The sequence below is a fragment of the Filicampus tigris genome, chromosome 3 (genome assembly GCF_054856515.1).
Source record: "Filicampus tigris isolate MCC_2025a chromosome 3, RoL_Ftig_1.0, whole genome shotgun sequence".
NCBI classification, from domain to species: Eukaryota; Metazoa; Chordata; class Actinopteri; order Syngnathiformes; family Syngnathidae; genus Filicampus; species Filicampus tigris.
In genome coordinates, this window is record NC_141219.1 from 26,967,972 (window position 1) to 26,995,445 (window position 27,474).

Sequence of the window (27,474 nt, forward strand, 5' to 3'; positions counted from 1 at the left end):
TCAGCAGATTAGATTTGTAGTGTTATTTGCAGAGATGCGCATTCCGTCCGGGGCATGGAACGGTCTGTCCGTCTAGGCCCATTTTGTGGACGGGCGGACGGATGGAGGATGAGAAGTCTTTCAAAAATGAAAGAGGTGGGTTTCCCTTTCCGTCCGTCCCTCTAATCAGCCCTAACCGGGTCAAGTACCGGCTGATGTGTTGTGTTGGGTTCTTTTAAAAAGAAAGACCACTGTTCTCTTCCGTGATACCACGGAGCCGCCATGACTACCGCCTTCACAACACTGTACAGTGCTCTTTTTCCATGTGCGTTCCCTCCCTGCAGTATTGTTCCCACAGGCATAGTCTGCCCTCTAGTGGACTCCCATTTCGCTGACGAGGAAAAATGTGCAGAGTAATTTTGTTTTGTTAACCATTTACTACTTGTTAACTGTTTACGTTGAGTACAAACCTTATACCTTTGCATGTGAAGGATGACTGTAAAAATCTCCCCAAACCTGACGGGTCATCTCAGCACCGCCTACACTGAAAGCTATGACCCGGAAGTGGACATTAACATTGCTTTATTTTGCAATCATTTTTTAATTGCGAAATAACACAATAAAAAGTGAAACCGTCTTGGGTTAAAACGTTTTCCAACAAAACGCAATAGTATAACATTATTAAGCAATCTTAAATATTCTCGTGATGTCCCCTGGCTTGCTCTGGTCCGCATCATCATTATCATCACATCACAATGGTGGTTGTTGGCAGCTAAAAACTATATTAAAATGTTGTAAACAATTCAATCACTCACAATACTCCTGGCCAGTAAGATGATGTGCATAAGCCAGCTAATAATTTTGAAATTATGTAATTCACTGACGCTTTTTTTTTTTTTTTTGTGGCGAGGCAGGAGTTGGGGGGGCAGATGGAATGTAAGGACAGAAGCGCTTTAAAAGGGTGAGGACGGACGACGATAGTGTTATGAATAAGGAAAGAGGGACGAGGACGGAAGGGACGCCAGGTCACGGACGGCAAAAAAGGGTGTGAAGTGCCCATCTATGCTTATTTCAGTCTGTTTTACTACAGTACACAAACACTGGAAATGTGTTTGTAGCATTAATGATAAAAAAATGAAAATATGTACATTTGTACAGATATGTACAAATGGTCAATGTGTTGTCACAAAATAACTCAAAGACATCATTTTCAATTAACAAAAAAAAATACCTTCTCGAAATTGATAATGTAATCAAAATCAAATTAACAAATGCAATCGCCAGCTACTTGGTGGGTGGAAGCATCAAAGAATGCCGTTAGTTTTGAAGTGTAGCAAATCAGTTGATTACTCTGTTGCGACTGCGTGCATAGAGGCTAATCACATGACTTTGGTTCACAGCACATTAACTGTTTGCTCCGAAATACTTTTGAAGTTGCAGAGATTACATTTCGGCACACATTAGCCTAAATAGTTGAAGAAAAATATTACTCAATTGTGTTTTAATTAAATAACCAAAGTCATATTATGCCTCCAATCCGACATTGGAAGTCGTTAAGCGTCCTGGCGTCTGATTGCGCCGTCTGATTGGTGTAGTGACCACCGTCATAGCGTCGTAACCCCTCAAGAAGTGTCTGGTGGGCGTTTCAGCATGTTGAAACGGCGTCGTGAGCTCTGATATTTGGTCACAGATTGGCTGTTAGCTAGCAAATCAGCGCTCGGAGCACCCACGGGAAGTGACAAATGCGGATAAACAGTGAGCATGCCTTTGCTGCCTTAATCTTCTTACAAGTACAAGAGCGAGGGTTGACAATGTAAGTATTTCACAATACTGTGTCAAGAACGTGATGGTTTACTTCGCGTGGGAGTTGAATGCATTGTTTACGTTTTTATAATCCGCCCCCAGCCAATAGCTTTCCGGTAGGATTTTTCTAACCGTGAGAAATAGTGACTACCGCCACCGATGGTATGGAAGGGTATTACATCTCACGCATGCTCAGAAGGGTACTTTAATGGTCAACGTCGCTGTCTGTCGTTGCCGTGTATTTTTCCAGCGTGACACAGGGTGTAAGCGTCGGTCACAGTCGGCCTTAAAGATAAAAGACAAGTGCTCTTTACCTTGGACTATGAAATGAAGGAAGCCCATAGATTTATGATCATATTTAAGTAAATAATGAGAGTCCATCCTTCACATTCTTTACCTTAAGCTGCTTTGAGTCGGTGCTGTGTGCTATCCAGAATCTGCATTCCAGACGCTCAGGCCTGTACCACTGAACTCGAGGTCACAGAAAAAACACAGACTGGTTTTTTTTTGTTTTTTTTAAGTAATAAGAACGCTCTAAACACGACTAAGTGTAACCAACTGGTTAAGGATGAATGGCAAGGGGAGTCTTCAAGAAAAGGGGAAACTCACAGATTTCTGATAATATTTAAAAGAATAATGATGACTTTGAATCGTTTTTTATGGCCACTTCATATTGAACACCAAAGTAAATACTAACCAACTAACTAACTGAAATAAAAATTCATTAAAAATGGGACCAAATCATTTGGGGTGAGGGGTGGGGGGTGGGTTGTCTTAAGAACACCATTATTGCATTGCACATATCCCACATATCCCTTTGCACATATTGCAAAGAAATTTAGAATTTTTACACAGAAGCTCAGCAATTATTGCAGGTCTGGTTGATGATTAAAACCGTTTTTAGAACAGTTCTTTTGGTTATGATTTTGAGTTGTTTATTTTAGTGATTGCTCTGGGAAAGAATCTCTGTCTGAGGCTATTTGTCCGAGTTCTGTGTGACCTATCGCAACAAGCTGAGTGTAGCAGCTCGATCAGGTAGTTACTGGGGTGAGAAGATTCCTTGATGATGTGGCCAGCGCCACTGAGGTAATGAAAGTTGGCGATGTGTCCGAGCTGGCCAGAGAGCAACTACAAAAAAGCAAAGAGCCTTGACACTGATGAATGAGTCATATGCTGAACTGAATACTTCCCAAGTTTTGTTCAGTTTTGCCCATGGTCTCATAGCTTCCATTGTGAAACAAGCTCCCGCTAAACCTCATCGTCATCTTTCCGTTTTTTCTTTTGATATCTCTCATTAGCTTGTAAAATGCTAAAATCTGTAACTTGCATTCCATAGAAATCTGTCATTTACTGATGTGAGGATCTCATCTCTGGAGGGAAAGTTGATGAGGTGTTCGGACTATTATGTCTACATCCATGACGGGCCTTTCTGTGTGGAGTTTGCCTGCCAGGTCTGTTGTGTTGTAATAATATTTCCTAAGATCACGGACGTTCACAGGATCTCACTCTCTTCAAATTTACTGTAAACCATTAAGTTCACACTGCACTGCAGATGGTTCAAACACTACAACAGATGTGCTATAAAAACGTTATTATGAAGTTCTTCCCATTGGAACTGACAGTTCTGATTTGTCATACATACATAAATACGTACATATTAAATGACCCCCTGTGAAATGATTCTAGAGCAACAGAGTGCACAAAATGCAGCCTGAGTTAAAATGATATATTAAGAAGCAATAGACAGTTTTGTGTGGCTTCTTGCGAGTTTTGGAAAACACTTTTACAGCTTATTACTACTGATTTTATCATTAGGTCTGCATGGGGTTGGACCCAAGTGGAGGGAAACAGGGAGGCAAGGCAGGAGTGCAGGATCGACTCAAAAAACAAATCAAGGAAAACAAGGCATGTGGAAACAGACATATGAAATTAACACAAGTCCAAAAAGCAAGATTCAAAGTAACAAACCAAAACTAGCAATAGACTCACCATAACAGGCAACAGGGGACTGACGGGAACAGGTGGACACAATAACCTAATGAGACAGACATGGAAAAAAAGGGATACAAAAAAAAAACACGACCCAAACAAAATCCAAACGAAATAAAAATCAACAAACACAGACCATGGTGGTCACCCCCCGCAGCGCTTGCGCCGCCGGAACAAAGTCGTGTGGTGGCTGCAGAAGGGAGGAGTGGAGGCCGCAAGCGTGCGCCGTCAATAACAGGCACAGGTGGCGGGCACAGGTCGGGCGTCGCCGGAACAGAGACGGGTGGAGGAGATTAGGTGCTGGCGCCTGGTTGGAACAAGATTGGGAACAGCACCTGGCCACCTGTGCAGCCAGGCTGCTTAGGGCTGAATCCACACCCTGTACAGCATCCACAACAGGAACATAGTTTTTGGGTCAAACATTTCACCGCGCTAAAAAAAAGTTACGCAGTGCTACGCTTCTGCTGTGTCCATGTCTATTTGGATCATTCTGTCATGGGGCCGTATGTGGGGTTGAGGACCCAAGTGCAGGGAAGCAAGGCAGGAATGCAGGATGTACTCAAAAAACAAAACATATTTATTTATTCAAAAAAATTTAAAAAAAGTAAAACCAGGCATTAGGAATCAGAAATACGAATTTCACACAAGTCCAAAAAGGAAGATTCAAAGTAACAAACCAAAACTGGCAATAGACTCGCCATAACAGGCAACAAGACATGACAAGGACACGTAACAGCAACAATGATCCGACATAAACTGAGGCCATGTCCACACAGAAACGGAGCTGGCTTTGGTCCTCAAAATAATCCTGCAAACACGGAAGCTCTTCAAGAAATGTGTGCGTCCACAAGAAGACGCTGAAGATGCTGTTAGGCTGTAATACATATGCCAAGTCTGAAGTGGCACTGTAGCACAGCTATACGGGTAGTCATCAGAAAACAGAAGAAGCCCGAGCATAAAAGAATAAAAAGAATGAATGAAGAAGTGTAGGTGCAATAATGGCCACGTAGACATTGTGCCAAAAAATAGATACAAAGCGTTGATGCTACGGTGACAACATGAGGGACATCTAGTGGACACAAGAAGTCAAAGCAACCTAAGAATGAAACATTCCCTCACGCCTATCTTTCAGCAATAATGGTAAAATAAATCAGATCAACAGATCAATGTATCTGTTTAATTAGAGTGTTTGTGTTCAATTAACGAGTCAGCGTTGCCATAAAAACGATTTCTTTCATAAATAAAGTAAATATGTTGGACGTGTGCATCTCTATTATAACTCTATATAAATAAAATTGTATTGTATAGAGTAACAAAACTACATAGGACTGGGACTTATTTCCATGTTGTCATTTAAAAGGAATAATTTCTCCACAATACAAGTTTTAAGGTGGCTGCTCTCCATGCACGCTTTTTATTTATTTATTTGTTTATTTGTTTAAATATGCGTCGTTTATATATGACAAGCTGGAAGACATGCATTTGCAAGCCACTTCCCACAAACCTTATTTGACGGTATAAGATCAAAACTATCCAAACTTTTGAAAGTTGGTTTTCACTGGTCACCATTACTAACGCACAAAAACCACACACATTCATGGTCCATAGTTAGACACAGTGTGAGTGTGATTGTGAATCGTACCCCGCGTACTGGCCAAAGTTACATGGAAAAAGGAACACAAAGGAAAACATGACATAACCAAAATCCAATCAAAACCAAAATATATATATATTTTTTAAAACACAGATCATGATATATTCAGTACTATATATGACCTGAAATAAGACGAAGACACTAGAGTTTGTAAGAATTGCAATTAAAAGACTAGATTTGTTATATGTTGGGCAAATAAACTCCAACACTTCAAGCTTTCACGCAAACCCGTATATCAGTTGCTACTCTGTAAATGTTCCCAGGAGGTTAAAAATGTGCTCACAATTCAATTGTATGTTGATGGCTGCAGGGTGACGGTCCAGCGGAGCCTTGAGGATGCAGAGGAGGCGGAGCGAGAGCGCAGGAGGAGAACCAGGGAGAGGCAGCGAGAAGAACAGACTTCTCTGCCAGTGCCTCACCAGCAAAATAAACCAACATTTTCAGGAGTGTAAGGCTTGTTGCATGAATATTTTTTCCTTTGTTCAGTATATTATACTAGCTTTGAATCATTGGCAAAGCTAGAGTGGGTACCCGGTTAGGTGTTCCTTGTTGTTTCGTCAGTTTGCTTGTATTTAGTTCCCTGGTTTCGTTCAGTCTTTGTTGGTTCGCTCTCGCGTCTTGTCATTGTTTGTGTTGGTGAGTGTTTTGTTTCCTGTTTTTTTTTTTTTGTGTGTGTGCGTTTTGTTTTTTCTCCGCCCACAAGAACTTTGATTTTGGAATCAGAGCTTCCCTCACTACCCTTGCTAGTGTGTTTTTGTTATTAAACAGCTTGATTCAGTGCACCCTGCTTTTGGGTCCACAACATTGCACTTAACCCGATGTATTTAATATAAAAATGGATGTTGACTGTCTGATGTGTTTAAAAGTTTTTGTTTTGTGGATCCCTGAGCTAGCCTTAAAGTAGTTGTGAAAATGAAAGTGGTTTGCGCCGTTATGGGAGTGAACACACTTGACTAGTTTCAAAGTTAATGGAAGTGGCTCCTCTCAATCTTTTTAAATTCAGTGTGTGGGAGGTGCACAGTTTTTGACATCACAGAAGCAGAAACTGATTTGGTGGAGTCCATGAAGGAGATTGACGCGCAACGTACGTTTATTACAAGCTCCAAGCAGACCTCCACAGAATGATGATGTAAAGTACATTTGGAGACCGCTTTTACTTTCCTTTTCGTATCCGTGTGCGACCCCCCCCACGGATTCAGCAAAATTTACCATTACACCGATTGCACCACAACTTGGACCTGCTTTTAGCTGGTCTAAAGTCTATTTTACTTACTCTGTCATCAAATTTGTCATCAAAATTGTCGGATGCGACGGGTACGTATAAAATAAAATGCCCTCGGTCCGCCAGAACGCCCAGCTTGCCGCAGCTCTGTCTACCAAATTCCCAAACAAGGCAAACTAGACTTTGTGCAACCACTTGAAAAAACTATAATTGAGTTTCAACCAATTCAACCATCTTTTTTTTTCTGTGTAATTATATTTTTGAGCGATACAGTTTCATGTGACAGTCCATCATCTACATACACTGAAAAAAGTTTCTGTTTAATTTATTTAATTTTATTTCTTCAACGTGTTTGCACGAAATAGAATCATCTGAATCCAGATACATTGTTTTTTAAGTAGACTACACATCTACTTAAAAAATGTACCTGGCTCCAGATTATTTTATTTTGTGCAACCACCTGACAAAATATAATTGAGTAAATTCAACCATCATTTTTTTTTCTTTAGTGCACCCACATGAGATTATGATGATCAAGGTTTTAACTGTTTGAACAATGTTTTTATATTTCATCAGCTGTTAAGTGCGCTTCCCCCCTTGCACCTAAATGAAATAAATCAATAGGTGGAAGCAAGCAGTTTTCCTCTTTTATATTATTGTGATTGCAAAGGACTTGAAATTTCCGCATTTATTGACCCGGACAGCAATGTTCTCCCACGGCCATGGTGACTCATCAAATCGGGGCTCCATTCATGCTGTCTTTTCATAGTTGTGGTGCATGCGCTTAACTCCAGGTAAAGATACTCTGAGTTGAGTAAACTGATTGAAAATGTTAAACAATTTCACACTGGTGTATTTGAATAAACATATCTAAGGTCCCACACAGTCTCTGTGCTCAAAAAGGAATGTCCAGTCGAAATTTTTAAAAATTAATAAACAATCCTTGCAGTCACTGAACTAGTCATTTTGTGTCTGTATTTATCTCAATCAGTCGGTGCAGTGTTCACATTTTGTTACACAAGACATTAGCAAAAGAATAAACATCAAATGTTCACTCAGATACAGAAATTAAAAAGTTCCGTTTGGATTGTTATTGAACCACTGTGGTGTGTTTCCCCGTACTTAATTTTCAAAATTCAACTGAAGTTCAATTTCAGTGAGTTTCTTTTTCACTGTTGTTCCACAGATCAGACAAAGAACTGAAGCCTAGTTTCTGCTTCGTGCAAGAGGAGGATGAGGGGTTCAGTGACTGGAGCCACAGGTTGGAAAAGCGGAATGATCGTGAGCATGTCAGGATCAAGGCACAAGAACCTTCGTCGTTGCAGCAGTGGAAAGCAGGCAGAAATAATGAGAAACAACAGAATGATGAAGAGCAGGAGGGAAGGCAGCCGAAAGAAAGGAGTCACGCCCTCCAATCGACAAGAAGCCCTCCACTCGGGGTATTCTGACCTACAGAGTCATTCTTCTTCCTCTTTCACTTTGGGCTTTTTGCTATTCAGGACTCAACGTCCCCCATATTTCCTTGTCTTCTGCTTCTTCTACCCTAACTCTAACTTCTTGAAAGTCTTCCCTAACAACATCCATAAATCTCTTTGGTCTTCCTTTTCCCTCTTTCGTCGAGTCTCCGTTTCCAGCATCCTTCTACCAATATATCTAATGTCCTTGCTCTGCACATGTCCCAACCATCTCAATCCGGCCGCTCTCTAGCTCTGTCTCCCAACCTTTTATTCTGCGTCATTTGATGAGGTCTTTCTTGACCATGTCCATTCTCATCATCCCCAAAGAGAAACCACACATTTTTTATCTCTGCCACCTCAACCTATTTCTGAGGATTTCTGGTCATTTCGCTTATTTGACCATACTTTTCTTATTGTGCGGAGGTGTAGCGTAACACTCACAAGAGCACCGAAAACCCATTTGAGGACACATTTCTATTCTTTGGTTTTTGTTCCGACGTGAGACTGACAGTTTCCTGCTGTTTTCCGGTGTCTATTGTATATAGTATTTTGTGTTTTAATTAACTGCTTTTACTTGTTATATTAAAACTATTTTGTTATTATAATGTAAAGTGCTATGTATATATGTATATATATATATATATATATATATATATATGTATATATATATATATATATATATATATATATATATATATATATATATATATATATATATATATATATGGGTGGCTGTATATATATATATATATATATGGGTGACTGTATATATATATATATATATATATATATATATATAATATTGTAGGTATCTTTTGAATTTTGTATATGATCGTAAGTATGTCCGCATAAAATTCACACCTGACACTTTCCTCCTGCCTGTACTCGCTTCTACCAGTCAACAACATTTCAGATATTTATTTAATGAATTTTGGACAGAACTCACATTTAATCGCATTTTCTTTAATTTTAGAAAAAAGAAGTAAAGCCACCATTCTGTTCCAAAATGTTTCTGTCAAATGATCCAAGCCAACAGCAGGCCAGCGACCTACCAGCAGACACAATGCTCTACTCAGCGGCTGGAAGGATGAGGTTACAATATGCTCTACTTTCATTATCTACTTTAGCTTCAGTTATGTAAAAGTGCTTGTACAATTTGGCTGAAAATATTCCTTTAAACTTCTCACCAACTTGGTAGAGCAACTAGTTATCTTTTTAAAGAGGCAATCAACCCCAAATTCTTTGCAATAACATGTAAACCGCCCCTTCACTATTCTAAACACGGCATTCTGATTAATATTGCGTAGATACGAGTATACGAATATACGAGTTAAGCAGCAAAATCCATATGTTTTTAGCAATCTCAGGGCGTGGCCATTTTTGTCACTTCTATCAACTGAAAATGACATCTCAGTTGCTCAGGGCTCAAGTAATGACCAATCACGGCTCACCTGTTTTCTGAAGCTGAGCTATGATTGGTTGTTATCTGAGCCCTAAGCAATTGCGATGTCATTTAAAATCAACAACAAGTGGCAAAATGGCTGGCTCTTGAGATGGACAAAAACGGGTGGATTTTACTGCTTAACTCATATTCTACAAACACAATATCAATCGGAATGTTGTGTTTGGACTAGTGGGGTTGCATAGAACATATTCTTGTCAAGAAAATTTTGGGGTTGACTTCCCTTGAACCACTAGCACACTGAAGGATATCCAATAGATGGCAGGTGTCATATATCGGCCATCTACAATCAAATATTTTCAATTAACTTATCGTCTAACTATCTGGCATGCATAATAACCATTTAACACTGAAAACACAATAAAAAATGAAAATAATCATGAAAAAAAATCATGAAAACACCTTGAATATTTATGAACATATAAGATGTAAATCACCTTGCATGCTTTGAGTAGCTCAAGTCTGAGACAGTAATGTAAAAATTCCATAGAACTTGAAGTAAACCCTATTATTTTCTTTTTTTTTTCCTTAACAGTGAGGGGGCGTGCATGGTGAAGCAAGAGGAAGGAGGGGTACAGCAGATTTTGCAGAAGAAGTGGAGCTCAGGCCCGAGCAGTGACAGAGCCACATATGAAGTTGATCATGAGGCCGAGGATCTCAACTTCACACATGAAGAGATGAAGGAAAGGCTTCCAGAGTTTGAGGGAAACCAGAAGCTGTCAGAAGAGGCCAGTTTTTAAGCATCATTTGACTACAAGTGTGACTACTACTTGTGTTACTTGCAGTACTCCTATGGAGATGTTAATGTATTTGATTTTACAAGATATTCACCAGACCTGCATTACAGGCATGACACAAGAGTGGAATTCTACTTATTGCTTCCTTAACTTTTAACAACGATTCCGCCCATACATGTTCACCATGAAGCCAAAGGATAATGTATGTACTGTATACATACCGGTATTTAAAAAAAACACACACACACCAGGTAATTAACTTCAAGGTCAGTTTGAAATGCTTATTCTCAACTTGACATTCCTCACACTGTTTGTAAATATGGAGTATAAAATGTACTCTTAGTAAATTTGGGAACATGAACTTATTTATGTTATCCAGCTACATGTAGGCTTCCTATAGTTCACTTGATTTGGCTTTGATTCAAGAGCAGTAAATGAGAAGAATGTCCCTCTGGTCTAGAAGGTGAATAAATGAGGAATGTGACTTGGCAAAAGCTTCAATGAATGACAGGTTTTCATTAGGCTTTAGAGCAAAGTTTGGAATTGCATTGTGAAACATGAACACATTTTGAGGCATATTTAAAGGGTACGCGCAAAGGTGTGCAGCACAAGTGTTGCCACGTGTGGTGGTGGAAACAGTGGGGGAGGGAGGTGGACACAAGTGCATTTTTGTCCCCTACAAAATAGAAGAGCAAATCAGTGAGACTGAAAATAATGGCAGAGTGCAGGATTCAACACACAAAAGAGTAAAACGTCAAACGATTGAACAATGTAATCTTTGGAATAGTAATTTATCGGTTTATGTGCTGGGTTTGTGTTGTAGAGGTCAAAGGAAGAAGGATGCGGGAGTGATGAAGAAAAAAACAGGCAGCCTGGCCTTTCTGTTTACAGCAGTGACGAAGATGAGACATTAAACTGCTATGGAGCCATGAGCCCAACATTCAAGGTTTGGAGAAGAGTTTAAAAAAAAAAAAAAAGGATATCGTGCTAATTCACCCAAAAACTTCAAAGACAAGACAAGGTTGAGGGTCACCTTTTTTTTCAGTTCAATTAAATGCTTTATCTGATTTACTGGAAGCAGGACCATGGGTTCGTTTTTTTGCTGTTGGGTACATTTTTACCATGGTAACAGTAGATGACGAACTGCATCCAATCGTCATGCAAAAAACAAACATCTGACATTAGGAAGGCAAATAATACATACGTAATGAACTCAAGCATGCTTGAACTTTACACTTGTTCCTGGTTCTTGACAATAGAAGTAAATCAAATGATGTTGGTAGTATAAATAATTTTTGTCGTGTGTAATATATATCTTAGTATAGGGCAATTAATTTAATGAAATGTTGCTGTCCATGTTCATGTTAACTGTAACAAAATGTCTCCCTCATGCTGTTTCTCCCAACAGAAACTCCTCATTCAGTTTTACCCAGTAAGTCACTTGTCCTTTCTTCATCTTGTTGAGTGGTGATGATGGTGGATCGGTGTAAATGACCTGATTTGAATGCTTTTAAAAGATCCCAACACAATCATGTCTAATAAGTAGACTGCATTTTGTGATTAATGAAGTCAGCCTCCAGGTACATGACAGCATCTTTAACATCCTGCTAAGCGGTTTGTTCAGATGTGAGGGATTAATGTGTTCCAAGTGAAACCAAATCCTGTAAACATGTTTCTTAGTGAAACCAGATGTTGGCTAGTTCATAATCAGAATCGGGAACTCTATTTCCTAATACACATCAAGCATAACATAAATATACAACACATCTTAAATATAATTCTGTCTCGGTTCAAGAAGCAGGGAACCTGAAGTGGAGTTATCACCTTAGATGCACGTTAGCTCAGTAAAGAAGTGTAATTTTTTGGGACACAGTGGAGTTAAAAAGAAAATGTTTAAAACAACATGTACATTTTGGCGCGAAAGAAATTGAACATTTCAGCACAATTACTAGTACTACCCGAAGCGTACATTCATACAAGAAGTCCTAAAATCAAGAAGCAGGCAACTTGAAGCAGAGCGTTCACCTTAGATGCTCTTTAGCTCAGTCAAGAAGCGTTACTTTTTGGGGCACAGTGGAGTTAAAAAGAAAATGTTTAAAATAACATACTTGTATATTTTGGCAGGAAAGAAATTGAACATTTCAGCACTATTACTAGCCAAAGCGTATGGACTGTACATTCATACAAGAAGTCCTAAAATCAAGAAGCAGGGAACTTGAAGCGGAGCGTTCACCTTAGATGCACTTTAGCTCAGTCAAGAAATGTTATGCTGATATAAAATGATCCAGTAATTATTGAAATGGTGCTATAAATGTTATATTGAAATCCAAAGGTGCAACATTAACGTATCAGCGAAATGTTTGTATAGCATACAGGATACAAGCATGACCTGAGTTGCTGCCATAAGAAAGACAAGTAGTGCAATACAGATGAGCGTTGACATGCGTCTCAGCACACTGTTTCTGTGTATAGGATGAGGTGAAGAGCAGAATACCAACAGATGGTAAATGTGTGGTAAGTTGGCATCAAATGTCTTCATTGGCTGTCTGTTCAGAGGTTGCAGGTTAGGTTACCTCTTTGTGCTTCTGTTCATGTTTTACAGTAGGTTGTTGTTCACTTAACATTACGAGCTATGTGCTGAATTGTTGAAACCTAATAATTGTCCCATTATTTTTTTGTCCCATTCCTTCAGATCACAGAGCGAACAGAATCTCTGAGAAAGAGGTGGGTTGTGTGTAATCCTAAAGCAGGGGTCACCAGGTAGCCCCCAAAGACCTCCTGAGTAGCCTGTGGGCCTGTTAGCCGGGTTCAATCTTTTCTACTGCAGCCGACTACGTTTTTCATCCGCATTGTGACTGAAGTCTTTCCATGGCGATCTTGGTCTGTCACATTTGCCCATCCTGCCCTCCCTCGTGCTCTTACAACAATGTCGTTTTGAACACGGCCGTTAGGAACATTGTTCATATGTAGCTTAAAGCGAAAGTCAACCCAAACATATTTTTTTCAAGAATATGTTCATATTGGCATTCTGATAAATATTGCCTTTGTGGAATATAAGTTAAGAAGCAAAATGCACTCGTTTTTAGCCATCTCCGGGCCGGCCATTTTGTCTTCTGTCGACTGAAAATGACATCACAACTGCTCACAACGGCCAATCAGGGTTCAGATTCAGAAAACAGATCAGCCGTTTCTTTGTTACGCCCCAATTTACAATCTTCAATAATATTGATGTTCACCAACTGTTCAACCAATTTGCAAAATTCCTTTGCTAAACTTCCAAGGAAAGTTTGTAGAGATCTTTCTGAAATGTTCTGTTGATACCCTGTTGACAATGACAAAAATGGTATCCTTTGTTACTGCTCAGTGTATTTATTTTTTACATATGCATAAAGTATTTGATGTTTAAGACGAAACAAACACAATAAAAAAGTACTTAACTTTCGGTTGCACATGATTAAAATGTGTCAACTGAAATGATATTCTACTAGTTTCCTAGAAAATATTCAAATTATGCATGTTTGTTTAACACATTTTAACCATGTGCAACCGATGTACTGTACATGTCTGAGTTAAAGGGGAAGTCAAGAATATGTTCTATGCAAGCCCACTAGATGAACAAGGCATTCTGATAAATATTGCATTTATGGAATAAAAGTTAATCCACCCGTTTTTAGCCATCTGCGGGGGCGGCCATTTTGTGACTTCTGTCAACTGAAAATGACATACTACCCAGGGCTCAGGTAACGGCCAATCACGGCTGACCTCTTTTCTGAAGCTGAGCTCTAATTGGTCATTACCTGAGCCCTGAGCAGTTGTGATGTCATTTTCCGTCATCAGAAGTGACAAAATGGCCGCCCCCTGAGATGGCTTAAGAGGGGTGGATTTTGCTGCTTAACTCATATTCCACAAAGGCAATATTAATCAGAATGCCGTGTTTCAAATAGTGGGCCTGCTGTGAACATATTCTTGAAAAAATGTGTTTGGGTTGATTTCCCTCTTTAAGTAAATCCAAACGATCCAAAGGATTTTTTTTTCAGTGTATGGTTGGTGTTTTCTCTTTCTTTCAAAGCTCCAACAGCAAGAATAAGATTCCACAGCCTCTTTGTGTTTCCAAGATTGACAAGAAACTGCAGCAGTATACACATGCTCTTGAGGTAAAACATGGCAAGACTGTACTGTAAATATACTAAAGCCATATTTAGATGTATACTTTGTTTTCAGATCTACTTCAATATGGTTGACTGCGTCAAGTCCCACTTGTTTCTAATTTAATTCTTTCCAGGTTTCCACAAAGGAAGGCAAACCAGCTACTAGTCCAGTCCTGGTGGATGTGATGAGTCCCATCGCTCACAAAAAGAATCTTTTTGAGGCTGGAGGGGCATCGAACCAAAACACGTTCACAACCACACCACCAAAGGTCAGTTAATTTAATATCTGACTGCTGTAATATGATAGTGGCGACAGTGCATACTGTACATGCACCAATTCACCCACACGCTGCTACAGTGAAGCTCACGCACGCAGACACACACACCTCGCATTTGCCCACATTACAAGCAAAATATAAAATGTGAATGAAATATGAACATTTATTCAATACAGTACTTATATTTGTATATTCAGTTTCAAAGATCATTCCACTTTTTCTTCTGCTGTGCTTTGATAAATATAACTACCCACTCTCATCTCATCATACATCAACGGAAGAACTGTACGTGTCTGTTTCAGACAATTGAGCCGTCAGATAGACTCCAGTCCAACAATGATTTGTTTTTTGTTATTTGTTTCACGTCTTTTTATTTTCAGGAAATACAACCTGGTGTGGTTTTAAACAAGAAGAATGTGTGGGAGAGCTTCAGTGATATAGTTTCTCTCGCTTCTACTGGGAGGGATAGCAAAGTAGGTGCTTTTAGTGTTGATGTAATGCTGTAATGTGGTACATTTACTTCATTTCGTTTCTTCTTTATTGAGGAGCAGCATACAAATCTACATAATTACATCAAACTATGTATCCAGTAACTGCTGCACAAACACACTGCCAAATTTCAACTTCCTAGGCCAGTAAATCTTCTTAAAGTGATGCAAAAGAAAGTACCATATACAAATGGAATTCATGCCAATGTCAAATATCGATAGTTATCATTTATTATTGTATTAGATAATTATCTACCACGTTGGTAGTGACATAAAATATTTTATGTCACTACCAACGTGACATAAAATATTTTATGTCACTACCAACGTGGTTTGGCTGTGCATGGATTTTAGCAAATACGATGCAAACTGCATTGTACGACATTAGAAGTGACATGAACATGAATGATGTACAAAGTATCAAAAATTGCAACATCAATTAAAGTCTAATCAATGTTTTTCTTTTCTTTTTTTGTGAACTTGAAATGAACTCAGGACTGCTCGGCTGGTAAAAAGTATAAATTTGTTGTGATGGCTCATGGCAAGTATGAGAAGGTTTCTGATGAGGACGGCCATAATGATGATGATGCAAACTGGACAGGTAAGCTTGATGTTCAGCAACTCTCAATTTTTTAAAATATAATGTATATTGCAAAATTAAAGAAGACAACTTCCAATTTGACATACAATGTTGTAGTTTTACAAAAATTGACGAAAACTGTATTTTATCCGGGATATTATATTTGGTATACCCAACGTTACTGATGGTGTTACTCATTTTAACGTTAGTATTCTAGGGTTGAGGTCCAGCATGGGATTGAATTTTTAATTCCAAAGTGAATGGTTTTGCCTTTGACACCTCCCTGTGGTGTTAAGTGAGTCGTCAAGTGTACCATTACAATGGACCACAGTATTATCAAAGGTACATCCTAAAAGTCATCAAGTCAGCAACTTGAAATAAACTCAGTTCATAGGAAGTTGAAGAAGTTGAGGTACAGCTTTAAAAGTGTAACACAGAAAACAGAAAAAGACGGGAAATTTGTTGTCGTGAATCTTCAAGTAGCTTTTTTTCGGTGGCTGAGTCACGTTAATGCAACCCCTACCACTGTCCTTTGTCGTAACTTGCTTTACCAACACAAGCTATGACAGCACTTTGTTGGCCTCAGCTTGCCTTGGGGTCAACTGCCCTCTCTGCTATGCAAGTCTTGGTTGTCATTTTTCATTTATTTTTGGGATGCTGTAATTGACCAGCTAAGTTTCACACTTGCAGGCTCTTTCAGTTTGGCACAGTATGCATCATTCGTCAAAGTGGAAGGGCATATTACAATTGCCATTAGAATTCATTCGAATTAATTTCGACCAGATGAAAAAAGTTGTTCTTTTTTTTGTCCGACTGTTTCACAAAATTACATGTTGTTTGATTATGGCTGTGTAGATAAAAGTTTTATATGGTGTATGTATGTTAGGGTAATGTTAGAGTAACTTAATGTGTTTGTGTTCAACAAGCATAATATTGAACCAACTCAAGCTTTAATTTTTCGTAGAGGTGGCAGACAAAAAGAACAAAATCACATTTACTGGCTTTATCTTTCAGACACAACTTATTCGAAGCCATGTATCACCTTGCAGTTGATATTTTACTGAATTGTAATGACAAACTAAATTGTGATTTTGGAAAATGCAAGCAGTAAAAAAATCTTCAAATGTAAATTCAAATGTATGCATACTTTGTTGGGATCACACAGTGAACATATTAAAACATCAGCGTAATAAAGTAGGTTCTGGATAGCTTATTGGGATAAAGAAGCCTTGGCGTGGTAATGTTTGCATACAGTTAACTTGCAATCAGGATTCCACAGCTGTTTCACTAAGAGTTAGCACCCTCTGTTGGTGCAGATTCGACACTACAGTCATTTGGTAACAGACCAGTTCCGTGTATGGACGTGCAGGAAAAGTGAGCCGTGGCCTGTTTGATGATTAATGTTATCGCGAGCAAAAAACATCACAGACATGATTAAGATCATTTTCATTATAAGACAGTATGAGGGACATTCATAGTCAAAACCTTTACAACCAGTCTGCGCATAATCTTACAATAGCACAGCAGAAATGACCTCTAAGCTGTGATGTGTGTCACTACCAAATAATGCATTCTCTTCACTTCTTTTCATTATTAGTTTGCAAACAGAAGATGCAACCAGCATTGCATCATTATTATTAACTTCCAAATTCCAACCTCAGCTCAGTATTATTGCTGTTTGTATTGTTACGGCTGTAACCCTAAAAAAAAACAACAACAAAAAACAGGTCATGCTCTCATGTGATTCACAGTTCCATTCAGATTGCACTTCTTATTTTATACAATATCTACACTTTGGTTTCCTGACTTGGTTGATTGGCCAAAAACCGACTGACATACACGCTGCCCTCCAAGCCTAACTTACAGAATCATTCTGTCCATTAATCATTTCAAAATGCATCATCTTAATTGATCTAGGAATGTAAATCCAAATTTAATACAGTGGTTTAGACTTCAGCAGTTAACACCCTTAACTACAAAGATGCAGCATTGTAAACGATCTAGTCCTACTTGCTACTGTACAACTAATCAACCTTGGCTATAAATTCATCATCAAATTAAAAGGGTTCCTGTTTTGTTTTCTATATGATTTGACATTTTTTTTAATTTGCAAATGAAAAGTGCCAAGCTGCCCCTTTAATACAGCTTTAGCACGCGATACATTACCACGGCCCTCCACCCCAACCATTTACACTGTTAAGACCATAAAAATTTGTCCATTACTGGGTAAATGCATGAGTGATCAGAACTAAGAAGAAATGTTTAATCAGTGTTACATTAAAACAATTAATAACTGAACACACAAGGTGTATATTTCGATCAATGCTCGCACGAGATAAAAGAAAATCAATACACGAGATAAAAAGAAAATCCTTGTCGTCTTGAATGATTCAAGAGACTAATCAACCAACCCCAGACACATCTGTCCAAGCTACATACATTTTGTTCAAGTTGGTCCAAATCCTTTGGCCATTCTATTGAAGTCCTTGCGATCATCCTGCTGAGATTTTCGCTTCAGTAGTCCCCTTTCAAACACCGCTGCTATTTTTGTCAACGGCTTCTCCGCTGCCTCTTTTAATTTCCTCGCATCAAATCGAGGACTGTAGAGCAAAACTGGTAAGCGATTGACAAAGGAAGGAACCTCTGCCTGGCTGTCTTTGGAGGCCTTTTCCTTTTCGCAATCTCTTTTGGCGGCGTTGATCTGGTGCATGATTCGAGCTTTGGTCGAGAACATCTGAAAGAGGAGGGCATCCCACATCTTCAGCGCCCTTGGACTCTCCTTGACCAAGTCTTGATGATCACATTGGTCTGCTGACAACATCTCTTTACTATCACCGTCTGTGCTTTTGGTGTCACTGGACACCTCCTGAGATTGGGTCAGTGTCTGTGGAAAGGCAGGTTCCTCTGGTTCAACCACCATATGTTTCTTGAGCCGGGTCCATCCACTGAGTTTAGCCTTCAGGCCTTTTGGCTTCTCAGCTGCCTTTGGCTCGGTAGGCACAGGAGATGTTCCTGGTCTGACTGTATTTTTCTCAGCAATTAAAGATGCAGTTGATATCGCTGACTTCATGGAGGATTCGATTGCTGGTCTTTCCGCCGTTCCTGATGTATCCCCCATCTTCAAAACATCCTCGTCTTTGAGTCCAGTGATTTGCTGAGATGGCACTGACATTCCTTTGTTTGGGGATGGAGTTGAGACTGACACTGAGGCCTGAGGCAAAGAGGCAGGAGTGGGAGAATCAATCACAGCGGATTTAATTATGGATGATTTCATGATATCTGTTGCTGGCTTTGCAGGGGGAATGTTCTCAACTGGCTGCTCTGTCAAATGCTTGTCCTTACTGGCAGAAAGGTTTGTCTTGCCTGGATTGCGGTAGTTTACGACAAAAGGGCTTCTTTCTACAGTGGTAGACAAAGGGCCTATTTCAATCTGCTTAGTTGGATGTTTGTTTGGATTGCCAGTCAAATGATGGAGAGGGGGGCTGCTTTTGGTTTCCATGTTTGACTCTGACTTTGTTTCAATGTTTTTGAATAGGGAATCTGGTCTAACAGAGACCTGAACAGTGGTAGAAAATGTGTTTAAAGACATGTTCTCATTTTGAACAGGTACTGGCGATGGGGTGTTGGTCACAGGAGTATAACAGGACTGGCGTAAAATGGAATGAAATGCTTGTGTCGGTGTATTACACAATCTTGATTCTTGTAACAAGGAGGCTCTTGGGACAACCAAAGATTTCGTTTGCGTTGTGGGGCTCAGCGGGGTAGGAACACATCGAGTGATTTTAGCAGTTTGCATATTTGCATCACTACGTGAAATGTTTTTCATGTTTACATTATGCATGTCACTTTCAACAGCTACACTTGCTTCTTGTTGTTTTTCAATATGTTTTTCCTCTTTCGTCTGAATGCCTGATAACTTCACTTTTTTTTGACCTTGACTCTGACTCTGTTCGGCATTGTTACTCATTGTTTTCACAGGATTTTGAATTACAGATGGTGTGAAAACAGTTCCATTTTCAATGTTTTCAGCTATTTTATGAACCTTTGTTGTAGTTACTGGTTTTATTAGCTGAGGACTTTTTTGAGTCATTGCAGGGCTTGAGGGCACATTACTTTTGATGTGGGGTGTATTACATAATGGTTTACCACTTACCAGTGGGTCTGCTAAAATAACTTCAGCGGCGAGAATATTCCCACGAATGTTGGATTTGTTTGATTTAGGTGTACGCAGAAGGCCTCTATCTTTTAGGTTGTTAAGATCACCTAATTCCAGAGGGGTAACAATGTTGTTGCTGAAAGCATGTGATCGTACAAATTGTGTGTTGTATTGTTTACTGATGCTGTCAAGCATGTTCTGCAGTGTTTTTCCACTTGAAAGATTAGAGGTGTTTTTGGTATCAGTAAATTTTGCTTTTTCATTTCCTGCCATTCCTGGTATGGTAGGTAGAGAGTCTCCTGGTAATTTTCCGGCTACAAAACCAATGCCATTGGTCGGCGCAGAAGCCACATCAGAATTGCGTGCCGGGGCTTTCATATTTGTTTTGCTCGGGTCTATAGTAGTTTTAGCAACATCATTTGGAATTGTTAGAGCTTCTTGTGGTCTGTCTGTTGAGGCCTTGCTGGCGATAACGTTGCAATTTTCTTCATGGCTCACTTTACTTTGCAATCTGGTGTCTGGAAGGCCATTGTCACTTGTGTTGTGTAGCATGACGGTTTCTATATTTGGTTGGTGGTCTCTCGCCAAAGGGAATATGTAAGGGGATTTGGTTGTAATCATTGGTATGTCAGGGAGCTTGGTATCTAGCATAGGGTTATTGGTTGACAAAGTATTTACAGGGCTAGTGCATGTTTTCAAACTAAAAGTGTCTCCTAGGGAACACATTTTGTGGCCTACCGTCTCAGTGGGTCTGTGATTGTGTGCACAATATGCAGAAGCTGCTGCAGGCTCATGTTGAAGCATTGATTCTGTCGTAGTGAAAGTTGTGTTTTTAATTTCAGTTTGAAATTGGCAGCCTCTGTTTGCTTTTTGCTGAATATCGTTAGTACTGGTCACGGCAGAGGGCAAAATATCATCAATGTTAATGTTAGTGTGTAGAATAAACTCATTGCTTTCTTTCATGTTTTGTTTAAACTGCTCTCTTTGGCTTTGTAAAGCTTTGTTATCCATTTTGATAAAAGGCTTGGTATTTTGTAAATGATTTCTATTATTGGCTGATATTGAGCCAACTCCACTTATACTTCTGCCAAGCTTTTGCTTTGAATTTGTGACATTGGGTTCTTCAAAAACATTGTCTGATTTATAAATGCACGTTTTGTCATTCTTTGCACATTTCACAACATCTATCACTTTTAGAATACACTGTGTTTCTGTCGTTGAATCTTGCGCCATTGCATCAAAGAAACTACTGCTATTGTTTGGGCATGGGGTCACATTTACAGCTGTCTCTATAGGAAACATTTTGACAGTCTGAGTGTGTACCTCACCTGCTTTAGGAATTGGCATTGGAACCTCAGAGTATGAGGCCTTTCGTGTAGATACATCACCTGTGGACTGACACATATGTTTCCGTACCAAGCCAAGGGGAAGCTCAGGTCTCATTTTTTCCAAACTAGATGTTTCAGATGAAGGTATTTCCACATGCTGAGTTCTGACTTCACGACTTTTCTCAAATACATCTTTGTTATTTTTGACAATCCGCTCTGTTTGGTATTTTGAATCCTTTGGCGTTGAAAGTGGATGCACAGTATTTGTACTCTCCAACGATGGTTGCTTTTGATGGCCATCAAGTTGTTTTGTTGAATCAAATTTCGAGACACCAACATAATCCTCTGAATGTGTTTCGGTGAAAGAGGTCAGCTCAATTCTGCGGGATACAAGGCTTTGGTATGATGTTAGAGTCTGAATCCCACCATGAGCAGCATACTGATGAGGCGTAAGTCCATAATATGTTGATTGTGCTTTTGATTTGGAGGTGGCTAATGATATTTGATTCTCCAGTACTGATGACAAAGATTTGCGCACCTCGGCAACTGGACGATGATAGGTGTGCGACAGGTGGTTCAAGCTTGTGGATTCTTGTGGATCAATCAATGCTGTCTGAGTCGTTGGTGCAGTGCAGAAAAATGATGGGACCTTGGGCAAATATGCAGCTTCTCTTCCTGATATTTGGTCTGTTTTCAGGTTTGGGATGGATTCTCTATGGGCACAGTCAGGCGTAGTAACATTTGATGTCCAAATCTCTTTGGGAACGAGAGTGTCAGTGGGAAGGCTTAAATTCAGAGTACTCCTACAGGTATTTCGAATACCACTCCCTTGGTAATTGGTGTTTTGCCTTTTGTTATAATTGTCATTAACAATCTGCTGTACTTCTTTTTTAGTAGCACACATGTTACTACTAAGAGGCTCAATGGAAATTGAAGGAGCAGATCCATTTTGACAGGATTTCAAAGCTGTACTTGTTACAGATAATAGAGGATCCGTTTTGGATATTTCACAAGAGTGAGTGGATACTCTTGACTGTGTGCAAGATGTAGTCTCGGGTTTTCCAGATAAAATTGTGGGCACAGTTGCTTTCAGATCTTTTATTTCCTCTGTAGCTTTTTTCCGCGTGTATCTAACCGCTAATGATTCTTCTTTGTATGTTGGCTTTACGGCAGTAAGGTCTAGATTGGAAGGAGACTCAGAGATCTCATTGAATGTTGCTTTTGATGTGTACCGTGAATTTTTACGGCCATCACACCTAGTCTCTTGGGATAACTTCCTTACCAAGTTACCATCACTGATAGGTCTTGGGACCCAAGACGTTGGTGTATGGAGGAGAGTACGCTCTTTTGAAATAGTGTCTGTTTCCACGTGGTTGGGAGTACAATTATCTTTTTGTGTGTTTGAAACTGATAACAGCACAGGAGGAACATTAGGCAGATCTGCAACTTGAGAAGGTGTTGGGTCTGGGCCATAGTTGAGGATGGCTGAGGATCGTGTCAGGTTATGAGTTGATATTTTAGGATTGGACTCCGACACAGTGACAGGATGGGCTGTTGTGACTGACTTAAGGGAATTTGGCGACACTGAATTGAAAGCAGCTTGAAGGGAGGATGGTGGAACCTCCTTCATTCTTGATACGGGTGTTGAATTTATAGGAGGCATCATGCCAGGAGTCAACTCATCAAATAAGAATGTGGAACATTCGTAGAGTGGTGCCACCTGCTCAGAAGTCTTGATCTGTCTTTTGTAGGTCTGTGGCAGAACGCCATCAATTTGCTTGTAGGAGCTGCTTTTAATGAGAGGAAATGCAGATGCAGATTGATCAAAGGGGTCCAGTGGGAAAGTGGACCACAAGGATTCCACAGTGCAGACTGAATCTGGTGTCTTTGGTGGGCTAGACAGGTCACTGTGCTCGAGATCTGTGCTGGCTTCATTGACAGGTGACAAGCAGGAACGAAATGGGATTGGTGTCTGAGAGAGACTACCCTTTTTCTTGACTCTCTTCTTCTTTAGTTTCTGAAGTCTCACATTGTCTTTGGCAGGTTTGGGCAGTAAGGGTGGTGGATATTGCTGGGAAAGACCAGACTCAAACCCGCTGCTTACTTCCATCAGCATATCAAGTTCTGTAAAAGATAGACATATCAACCAATTGGCATTGTTTTGCATACAAAATGTTAACCTGACAAAAAGATTCAGAGCAGAAAAATCTGTTCTTTTTCCCCTGGAGGACAGAAATTGAAAGATGTAATTAATTAAATGTTGTGTTTCCTCCCACATTCCAAAAACATGCATGGTAGGTTCATTGAGCACTCTAAATTGTCCTAAATAGGTGTGATTGTGAGTGTAAATGTTTGTGTGTCTCAGTGTGCCCTGCAATTTTCTGGCAACCAATTTCGGGGTGTGCCCCGCCTTCCTGCAGCAGCTGGGATAGGCTCCAGCATGCCCGGATAATGGATGGATGGATGAAAATCACATGTACACAAGTATTCACTGGCTTTCATTGATATTATTTTGTAAGCAATAACAGCCTCAAGTATTTCTGTATCTGATGCCACAAGCTTGGCACATATTGTACAGCTTACTGTACAAAGTGTACTGTGCTGTGATGGACAAGTAGAGACAGCTTCGTATTCTCATGATCCATCAGGTTGGATGGAGAACACTCCCCAGAGATGTTTGATCAGATTCAAGTTTAGGCTCTTGCTTGGCCGCACAAGGACATTCACAGAGTTGTCATGAAGCCACTCCTTTCGTGTATTTTGGCTGTGTACTCGGGGTTGTTGTCCTGTTGACGGACCTTCACCTTTGTCAGAGGTCACGACTGATCTGCAGTAGGTTTTCATCCAGGGTGTCTCTGTACTTTGTTTCATTCATCCTGATGCCACTTAAAATCTCCACAGTATTATGCTGAAACCACCATGGCACACGGTAGGAATGCTATTGGCCATGCTATGAGCCTGCTTTCCTCCAAATATGATGTCTTGCATTCAAGCCAAAGAATTTCATCTTTGTCTCACTAAGACAGGGAATTTCAAGATGGGTACACATAAAGACAATCGGGCTGTTTTTGTCCCGATTTTCCCCCTTCCCAACTAAAGATGTCAAACGGCTGACTATTTTATGTCTTATAAGATCGTCCTATAAGATTAACCTTTTGTCTGAGGTGTGATAAGAGCAGATTTGTACTGACAGTAGGGTCCGAAATGGGTCTTGGCTGACCAATTTAACTATTGTATTGTGTTGTATTAAACATGCTCATTGGTTCCGGAAAAAAAAATCCTCCTTGTCCCAGTTTAGTAATGCCACCCCACTCGCACACAAACCAAGAATAATAATCAGTTCATTTCTGCTCTGACTCTTATCTTAAATCTATGCTTCTATTTTGTTTTGTTTACATCTATGCACGTGAGAGGGTGGCACAAGACAGCACGAGCAAGAGCTTGTCTCAAAGCAACAACTTATATCCTCATGTCAGCGACATTTGTTTTCTGAACAATGAAGGGAAAAAAGGGCCCTGATAATGATTTAGGACTTTCAACTAGGAACAGTTAAAAGAGTTAGTGGTTGGTACTCAAAATGTCAGTACACTGACATCTGTTACTATCAGTCTGTTACTGTTCCACATCTTTTTAAAATCAAAATATATTTGAACTCAAAAACACAAATAATAATATATCTCTTTGATCAAAACGTTTTTCAGTAATTACTTCATTATATATATATATATATATATATATATATATATATATATATATATATATATATATATATATATATATATATATATATATATATATTCCCCTTGACTTCTAGAGCCATGTTAATAATCGTTTCACCTTGATAAGTGTGATATTTTCTTCTTTTTTTCAGCCTGAAGAAAAACAGAAGTGGAACATGCCATTTGGGATTTCAAAATAAATGCTTTACTGCTAAAACTGTCGCCATTGTGATTTCAGTTGTCTTTATATTTTAACATTTATGATACCAATTTACTCAACTGTTCTGAAGATTCTCTGCCACGCCTATTTATCTTATGTGCAAAAAATTGCAAACACAATCACTTCTCTGTTTATTAGACAGATATTCATCAGTACTACAGTACTTTACTTTGGAATTCAATAAAATGATTATATATTTTTTCTTAATCTCATGTGATTTCTCTGATTTGTATCTGTGTATTTTAATGCGTAAGTCGTTCTCCAGTTTGCATAAGTCGTGTTCATGTCCATCGTGTTCTACTCTGAATTCTTCTTGCCTGCTCTGACACTGTATAAGATGGCTTCATGTCTCTGAGCTAAATCTGTAGCTGAAATTAGAATATGAGCTCTCATCACTGACTCATTTGAACATTTTGAAAGTCTTAATTGGGTCCTGAAGATGATGCCTTTCTACCAAAGGCAATACTATTAGAAATAGAAAGGAACGTAAAGCTGTTGCTTATGGCAAGGATGCATTGAAGCGATGACAAGCTTCTTATGGAAATAGTCCTCCAAGGAGGCGGTCAAATTCGAGAATGACCTTGGCATGATATAAAAGTAACTGACACATGCAGAAGAGGCTAAAGAGGTGCTCGCATGAAGGAGGGGCACAGACTTTTGGCCAATGAGGGAGTACTTAGGAATCTACTATATTAGATGAAGAAAAGCGGACCTTTATTTTACTAATAAAAAAAAAAAAAAATTCATTCAATGGCAGTAAACACAGCATGCAATAACACCTGGTATTATAATGATGGCGTATGTATATATATATATATATATATATATTTTTTTTTTTTCCTCCATGTACTACGGTGGCTAGACGAGTGAAATTGCCTCCTTTCAGTACGAATAGTGTATTTGGTTGCCACTAGAAAGGGTCTCTAGTCTAAATTTAGTCTGAGGGAAATAAGAGCAAACATTCTGACAGTGAGCACCTGCTGCATGATGTCTTACACTCACAGAAACAACATCAGTCTGTTGGTAATCAATACGAGGCACAAAATCCTCTCAGAGCTTCTATAAGCTTGGACTTGTGTCACTGAAAGTTTATTGGAGTCACATTCACAGATTTTGAATGAATGCGCAAACCGTAAAATGTGTTTTTTCGTGACAAATGCTCAACAGTTAAAAACAGGGGTGTCGCGTGTCCATATTGAACTTTAAAAATGAACACCATTCAGCCGGTCAACAGTAAGTATAAATTTGGGTTGTCAAAGCGACTCCAATGGCAAGGAAGCAAGCGGACACATGAGAAGTCCCTTTTTAGGGCTCTGTGCTTGGGTGTCTTGGCTTACGTCGAAGCAGCTCAAAGGTGGAAAGTGTAAGATCATCTCTGATAAAACTGTGCCATGACCTCAACAAATGTGTCTTTGAATAACGCGATTAAACCAAATGGAGACCGAGCCCTTTTATCATATCTTGTTCATATATTGTAAATCTGAGGGACGTACTGTCATACTTCCTTTGTTTTGCCCTTAATTCTGGAGATGCAATAACAGCTCAACTAGGCAGGTGCGGTAGAGACACTCAAGTAATGCTCAATACCAGCAAAAAGTAAAAAGATGTCACATGTACTGTTGCACATGTTTTGGTAAGCGCTCCCGCTCACTGACTTTCAAGCCCAACACTGTGCAGACACACAGTACAATCTTTTTTTGGTTGCCCCTCCTGTATTATATGTATCATGCATTTAAGATTTCCAATTACCCACATGCTGCTAGCAAGTATGGAGGAAAGCATCTGGCGCCAGGCCAGAGAAGGATACATCGAAATATCACCAGCTTGTCAATCAAGCAACAGTTTGACCGGTTTACCTTTGGTGAGAGGATGTTGGGACAAACTGCTCTCTGCTTGTTAATCCGGCTCAGAGTGCCACTAGGCCCCGTCTCATCCTCTCGTGAACTGGAGCCTTAAGGAGAGAGTCACAGTGCGGTGGGTACTCCAAAAATAAAACACTTGCCTCCAATGCATGTTGCAGACAAACATGGTTTTTTTTTTTTCCCAGGCTGTCTGACATGATCAAGGTGCAGCCCCTACAGGCAGCCGATAGCCACCTCACCTGGAGGAAGGAGGCATATCCTCACAGTTGAGTGTGCCGCGAGTTATAGATTTAAAACAACACTTCTAAAATTGGACAGTGTGTGCCCATTTTAGGAGTGTGTATAGCCTGGCACCATTTAACAAAAGCCTAAGTCACGGGTAGCACATTGTC

General features: G+C 39.6%; 3 protein-coding genes across 3 annotated transcripts in view; 1 reads left to right on the forward strand and 2 right to left on the reverse strand.

The window, feature by feature from the left end:
* Nucleotides 1-25,386, forward strand: part of LOC147150451 (uncharacterized) — a 28,924-nt gene extending 3,538 nt beyond the window's left edge. The window contains exons 2-14 of the mRNA XM_086026092.1: nucleotides 5,736-5,873; nucleotides 7,834-8,086; nucleotides 9,078-9,196; nucleotides 10,102-10,294; nucleotides 11,127-11,249; nucleotides 11,712-11,735; nucleotides 12,776-12,817; nucleotides 12,996-13,027; nucleotides 14,373-14,457; nucleotides 14,586-14,720; nucleotides 15,110-15,202; nucleotides 15,713-15,818; nucleotides 25,153-25,386. Coding sequence (XP_085882218.1) covers nucleotides 5,736-5,873; nucleotides 7,834-8,086; nucleotides 9,078-9,196; nucleotides 10,102-10,294; nucleotides 11,127-11,249; nucleotides 11,712-11,735; nucleotides 12,776-12,817; nucleotides 12,996-13,027; nucleotides 14,373-14,457; nucleotides 14,586-14,720; nucleotides 15,110-15,202; nucleotides 15,713-15,818; nucleotides 25,153-25,157 — 1,348 coding nt within the window. The 3' untranslated portion in view covers nucleotides 25,158-25,386. The remainder of the gene's footprint in view (nucleotides 1-5,735; nucleotides 5,874-7,833; nucleotides 8,087-9,077; nucleotides 9,197-10,101; nucleotides 10,295-11,126; nucleotides 11,250-11,711; nucleotides 11,736-12,775; nucleotides 12,818-12,995; nucleotides 13,028-14,372; nucleotides 14,458-14,585; nucleotides 14,721-15,109; nucleotides 15,203-15,712; nucleotides 15,819-25,152) is intronic.
* On the reverse strand, nucleotides 18,244-19,593 carry LOC147150452 (uncharacterized). Its single transcript, XM_086025429.1, has one exon. It carries the CDS (start codon nucleotides 19,591-19,593, stop codon nucleotides 18,244-18,246), a length of 1,350 nt encoding a protein of 449 aa, XP_085881555.1.
* LOC147150453 (uncharacterized) lies at nucleotides 20,837-23,397 on the reverse strand. The gene is made up of 4 exons (XM_086025430.1): nucleotides 23,268-23,397; nucleotides 21,619-21,827; nucleotides 21,262-21,552; nucleotides 20,837-20,842 (listed from the first exon to the last, which is right to left on the reverse strand). The coding sequence occupies exons 1-4, from the start codon at nucleotides 23,395-23,397 to the stop codon at nucleotides 20,837-20,839; spliced, it is 636 nt and encodes a 211-aa protein (XP_085881556.1).
* Nucleotides 25,387-27,474: the final 2,088 nt, after the last annotated feature.